The following is a 6,883-nucleotide window of genomic DNA, read 5'->3' on the forward strand; positions in this document are numbered from 1 at the left end:
TTTCTTGATTGAAGCTTCCGTCTGTTGGATCTTTCGCACACTTTTGCACCAGGCAATCTTCGCTTTATGAGATGCTGGACCATTTGTTTACATAATTTACAATACTGACAAGTCAGCTTTAAGGTAAATAATTCAAATGCTGATATCTTTATGAAAGGATATGAATATGCAAAGAACACCTTTAATTAATTGCACAAGTTTTGCAAGCAGCAAACAACAGATGGCTGGTTAATATGTATGCAGATCATCAGCAGACATGTGTAATCACCCTTTCATCTGCTACCCTCAAGGGAATATGAACCAGGTTTTATGTATCCTATTCTCACTAGTTAACTTTCCAAGCCATTAACTATTATTTTGGTAAGTTAGAGCTAAACTCTTCACACCCAGTACTTCCAAGGTGCAATCCTCACTCGTGCAGTCAGTACACTGGATGGGGTCGGACCCAAGCTCTTGATGTAAACACAAATTCCTCTATTTTATGCTCCATCTACACCTTGATAAAAGCCAGCATTCAAATTGATTACTTGCAATGTGTACTCCATCTTAAGATTTGGAACTCCAAGATAGTGCATTATATTGACTCTTTGCAAAATGTCCCCAGTGGATATTCTCATTACAGTTATTATAATCGTTCTACTCTTAGATCTCAATTGTAAAACTGTCAGAATTACCTGCACTGTACTTCTGTAGCTGTAACATATTCTTCAGTTTGTTTTCTTTTTACTACTTTTTAATCACTGTATCATACCGGTTAGCTCAACTCTTTACAGTATCAGCAACCCGGTTCAATTCCCACCGCTGCCTGTAAGGAGCTTGTACATTCTCTCCATGACTGCTTGGGTTTCCTCTGGGTCTTCCAGTTTCCTCACAGTTCAAAGACGTACCGGTTAGTAGATTAATTGCTCACCGTAAATTGTCCTGTGATTAGGCTAGGCTTAAATCAGGGGAATGCTGGAAAGCGAAGCTCAAAGGGCCAATTCCGCAGTGAATCTCAATAAATAAATAAATACTTTGTTGTGCGACACAAGTACAACTTATCTGGATGACGTGAAAGTAAAAGCTTTTCACTGCACCTCTGTACAGGGAACAAGAATAAACCAATACAGTTTGCAGTGAAACATGGAAAACAATATACAAGTGCTGGCAATCATCTGCATAATTTCATGGCTGTCATGTACATGCACAGACTTGCATGTCGTACTGTGTTACACACATCCTTACAATGGTCATGTGACCCATGAAGTCTATACCTATGCTCAGAACATTTCTTCTTGTTTCCCTGTAAACTAGCCTTTTTCCACATGTTCAATAACACCTACTGATCCTTCTCAAATTCTTCAACAGTGGAAAAGTTTAAGTCTAATGGAGATAGCACTGGAGCTATGAGACAGCTGCACCACCTGCTGCATCTCTGAGATGACCTGATGCATTGGCTTTGCAGCAATTTCTCATTATTTACAGTGAGGAATCAACTCTAACAGCAGTACCAGTTTCTTTCAAGTCAAGTCACGTTTATTGTCATTTCGACCATAACTGCTGGTACAGTGCAATCTCCCCTCTACCTTTTCAGTCCAGTTGAAGAATCTCTATCTGAAACGTCAAATGTCACACCTCTACCCGAATCTCACCTGAAATGTCACGTTTGACATTTTTGCTCTAGATTCCAGTATCTGTATCTTCATCTCCCATTCTTCACTTTGAACAAAACTTCATTAAAATACAATGAATGGTCTCAGCCTACAACATTGACTTTATTCATTGCCATAGATGCTGTCTGACCTGCTGAGTTCTTTCGACATTTTGTACACGTTGCTTTGGATTTCTAGCATCTACAGAACTTCTTGTGTTTAAAATGAGATTTTGCTTTAAATAGATTGTGAATAGTTTAAAATAATTGACATGTATTTTGCTGTTCTGAAAAGTGGGCAAAACTTTTCCAGTACAGTTGCACAACCACCACTATTTTGTACACCTCTAACATTACTAGTCAGTCCCCTACATTCCAAAGAATAAGGTCCTAAACTGGCATCCTCACTCAATAACTCGGGACCCAAAGTTCTGCCAAAATTCTCAAATCTTTTCCATTATCTTTCCAGTTTCATGAAGTATAAATTGCTTTGCAATAATAGACAATTACAGCCAATTGAGAGCAAATTCTATAGTAGGTGCAATCCAAATATCAAATCTGTTTTAGGCATTAGGTCAAGTCACACTTTAAAAAGAACAGTTTGCCAAAATAATTCTGGAGATAAATGTGAGGGACCTGGGAATTAATGCAAAACTGGACAAATTTAGGAAAATTTGATAATAAGAATGCATATCCACGGCCCCTTCTTCTGCCATGATGAAACCACTCTCAAACTGAAGCAACACCTTATATACCATCTAGGTAGTCTCCAACCTGATGGCATGAATATGGATTTCTCCAATTTCCAATAATTTTCCTCCTCCCATCTTTCATTTCCCTACTTTGCCCCACTTTACCTCTTCTTATTTGCCTACCAACTCCCCAATGCCCCTCATCCTTCACTTTCTCCCAAGATTCACTCTCTTCTATCAGGTTCCTCTCTTTCAGCCCTGTACCTTTTCCACCTATCACCTCCCAGCTTCTTACTTCATCCTTCCCCCACCCACCAGCCTAGCTTCATTTGTGACCTACTTGTTTGTCCTCCTTCCCCTATCCTGGTTTCTTCCCCTTTCTTTTCCAGTCATGGTGAAGGGTCTCAGCCTGAAACATTGACTATTTATTCATTTTAATAGATGCTGCCTGACCTGCTGAGTTCCTCCAGCATTTTGTGTGTGTTGTTCTGTAATAAGAATGCAATTTTACTCTAAATCTGTAAGGGTGTGTAGAAATTCTGGATGTTCAGTTTTATCTGAAGTATTGCAGCTATCAAAACAAATCAATGGGAGCTCATTGAAGGGAACATCAGGTTTTAGCCTGGCATCCACTGGATCAATCTGATTTCAATGTCAGTTCATTTGTGTTAACTACCAAACCAAGCAATCAATGATGGGAATTTCTGTCACCATCATTTCAGTGGTGGGGTGGGGAAGTGGTCACAAAAATAGGAAGTAGAGGGCATTATCCAGATTTTTTAAAACAACAGCACAGCAACAGGCCCTTCAGCCCATGATGCCTGCACCAAACAATGCCAAGTTAAACTAAATTGTATAGGATCTGTCCTGAGCAATACACATTGATGCAATTACAAAGAAGGCACACCAAAGGCTCTACTTCATTAGGAGTTTGAAGAGATTTGGTATGCCACCAAAAACTCATGCAAAGTTCTACACATGTATGGGGCAGAATATTCTGACTGCTTTCATCATGGCCTAGTATGAAACCTCCATGACACAGATATTGCAGAGGGTTGTAGATTCCCTGCCATCAAGAACATCTTCAAGAGGCAGCACTTCATGCATCGCCAAGGTGTCATCCTCACGATCTGGAACATGCCCTCTGTGTGTTATTACCATTGGAAGCCAATGATTCAGATCAACAAAAATTAGAAACAGCTTCTTTCCCTCCACCATCAGAGTTCTGAACGGTTCAGAAACACTATCTGTCTCTTGCACTAACCTGTTTTGGAATTTTTACATCTTGCACTATACTGTTGCTGCAAGACAACAAATTTCATTGAGATCATGTGGGCAGTGGGCAAATCAGCCCTCTTGTGTTTTTTGATCTCGTCACTTGAGATTCAGTTTCACGCAACCCTGCCACTTTGATCTGGTCCACGCCTTCATTGACCAGGTCCAACACTTGCCTTTGTTGAATCTTGCCCCTCCTGACATAGGACATCGGGTTTGTGGGGGTTTAGCAAGGGATAATCAGGGTGTTCTTAGGGCTTGTGGGGCTGAAGCCAGGGTTAATCTGGAAGTGACTAAGGATTGTGGGGGTGTGTGCCCCTTTTGGACTTTAGGATTAGGTTTGAGTGTTGGGCTGGTGGATGTATATGTTTGGCTGGGAGAGGTTAGGCTGCAGGGTTTTGAGTGGTGATGTATGAGGTCCTATGGCAGATAGGCTCACATGGTGAAGCCAGGTTAATCATGACATTTGTCAGTGATAATGAGGCTGACTCAATTCATATTCCTACCCTGCATATTCATGCTTCTAACATTCTTTTAAACACCATTAGTTTGTCTACCTCCACCACTTCCTCTGGCAGCCTGTTCCAGGTACTTATCATTCTGTGTGGGGGAAAAGAACTTGCCCAGTAATCTTCTTTAAACATTCCCTATTTCACCCCAAATGCATACATTTAGTATTTGACATTTCTAGCCTGGAAGAAAGATTCTGACTTTCCGCCTCATCTATGCCTCAATTTTATAAACTTCTAGGAGATCTTTCCTCAGCTTTTGAGACTCAAGAAAAACCCAAATTTGTCCAGCTTCTCCTCATACTCTCTAATCTAGTCAGCATCCTTGTAAACCTGGTTTCCAAAGTCTTCACATCCTTCCTGTAATGGGGCAACCAGAATGACACAGAATACAAAATCACACTCTCATTACAAGACTCTCAATACAGGGCTGCATTGAATTTCCAGCAATCTAACCTTTACTCTGCAGAATTACAACATACTGTGGATGAGTCAACCACTAAACACTAGATATGAATATGTACCTTGAAATGGAAATCATTCACTGGCAATGTGGGGAATAAACATGGGAATATTTGTGCAAATCCAATTTAAAACGGGCAATGTAGCCATATATCCTAATTATTTTTGAATTTAGAGTGTTATATTTGTTAAATCTTTCATTAGCCTCAAGCTTAAAAACTAAATTACTCAATCATAATTCACTTTTAATGCAATAACCAATGTGATTAACATTTCACATAATGTTTAGACAAATCAAATATTACTTTCAGCATAATTATCCTCTAAGTTGAATGCGCAGGCAAGAGCTTGAAGCGAATGTTTGCGAAGTCTGAATCGAACAAGGCATTTGTATTGCGTTAGATCAAAGTCCACAGTTAAAAGAAAACCTGCCCTTTTGTTTAACAATGGATTGCATGAACAAGATCAATGTAAACACTAGTGTTCTGAAATACTTTTGTTCGTTCAATTATTCAAAGATATTAACTTCTCTTCCAATTTCCATCTTTACCTCCGTCCCCGAAACGTGGCCACTTCCTTAAAACTAGCATAATAAATTTAACACAGGCAAAACACTTACGCTGATCTAGCAACTGAAACACTGCGTGCATCATGATCTTAATAACAAACAGGAGCGGGAGACTGATTAATGAGTTTACAGACAGGAAACAAAAGCTTGCCAGTTTTGGTACAACATGTTTCAGTCTGGCCCGGGTCAGCACCATTCCACAACTCCGTTTTCAGATACTTTCTGCGAAAGACCACCATCAAATGATATCAAGCTTTCCTTATTGATAGAGGACCACTTTCAGGAAACAAAGTTATTCCTTGGCATATACCTGAACAGAATTAATTAATTCTTTTGACTAACAGGGTCAATCAAGGCTGATTCTATTGTCGATTCCTTTGTTTTAAGCACTAAACAAAGCAATCAAAGAGCAACTTAAATCATTTAGATTTATACTGATAAACGCATACATAAACTTCTATTAGTAATCAGTAATTCCGGTCATTGTAAATATGGTACGCATTTAAACTTACAAAACAAATCACTCTTGTATGATGAGAACTACTCGAAGATAAGACACCTTTTGGTTTTTTTTAAAAACAATTACATACAAGGAGAGGATTTCCTTGAAATTACAAGCAGTTGTGATAACTAAAGTTGCAAACATAATTTGATTATAAACTAAAGCTACACAACTAGATAAATCTAATAGTTACCTGGAATCGGTCATACAACCAATGTGCTTTTCCATTTAAAGAAACACACACCCTAAAAATCTGTACATCCAGTTTGTGGTATAAACTCACTCCCAAATCGTCAACTAAATAATGCAAACCAGATTACAGTAAAATATGCTGGAATGGTGTGCGTTCGTCTGAATATCTATATTACCTAACATAATCGACTGAAAAGACTGCTCCCTTTGCAGGAAGCTTGTAGCTTTTTGAAAGGAAATAGCAGACCGGTCAGAGAGAGTTACCATTGAAATAGAAGTAATTTGAAAAATAAACCTGTCTTAATATAGCAGAGTCCATGGCTAATTGTTACATTTCCCTCTCCTTTCACGCCACAAGCTGAAAGATAGTTAAACTGGTCAGATAATCATTTTAAATTAAAACATAAAAATACAGTTCGCGAAGTGAACTTACCTCAGTGAAAAAGTTGTCCATTGTTTAATTTTAAACCAGACTTTTAAGAGTTTATTTTCTACAAAACCATGGATTACTGACGTGAGCTACAAACGAAGGTAGTATTCCACTTCTCAGGTTTCAAAGTTACTCCTCGTTACTACCAGTTTTGAGATGAACACACATTCACACTGCGTCCTTTGTTCCGGAATTTCCTTAAATCGGGGGGACTATGAAACAGGCACTCATTCATGGCAGTTTTCTTAATGTACAGTTTTCTTCAGATTATGGGAAAGGAAAAACTCCTTCACAATTAAAAGGAACTTCACTTCTGTTAGGACATTGTACTATTCTTGCACATTTTCTAGGCACAGAAACTTCTCTGAACTAACCCAACGGAGTAACACTCCCTTGTGACTAATATAGCTCCACCCAGTTCCTGCAGCCCAGCCCCCACAAATGAACCTTATAAGGGAATTGGTTCCTTGTTACTTCAAGGTTTAAATGTAAACCATACTTGCGTGCCCTCAGAAGGACCATGTTTAAAGTTCAGGATTTTATCACCTCCTGCAAATTTTGGTGTATCGGGCACGAGTTGTTGAATGTCGTTGTAATCAGTTTAAAATATTGAACAACTTAAC

The 6,883-nt window shown here is 38.9% G+C and overlaps 1 protein-coding gene across 1 annotated transcript in view; it reads right to left on the reverse strand.

Moving 5' to 3' along the window:
- The window catches only part of myo10 (myosin X), a 264,144-nt gene extending 257,502 nt beyond the window's left edge, over window positions 1-6,642 (reverse strand). Inside the window, exon 1 of the mRNA XM_073023868.1 lies at window positions 6,264-6,642. Coding sequence (XP_072879969.1) covers window positions 6,264-6,284 — 21 coding nt within the window. The 5' untranslated portion in view covers window positions 6,285-6,642. The remainder of the gene's footprint in view (window positions 1-6,263) is intronic.
- Window positions 6,643-6,883: the final 241 nt, after the last annotated feature.

The sequence above is a fragment of the Hemitrygon akajei genome, chromosome 20, assembly GCF_048418815.1.
Source record: "Hemitrygon akajei chromosome 20, sHemAka1.3, whole genome shotgun sequence".
Taxonomy (NCBI): Eukaryota; Metazoa; Chordata; class Chondrichthyes; order Myliobatiformes; family Dasyatidae; genus Hemitrygon; species Hemitrygon akajei.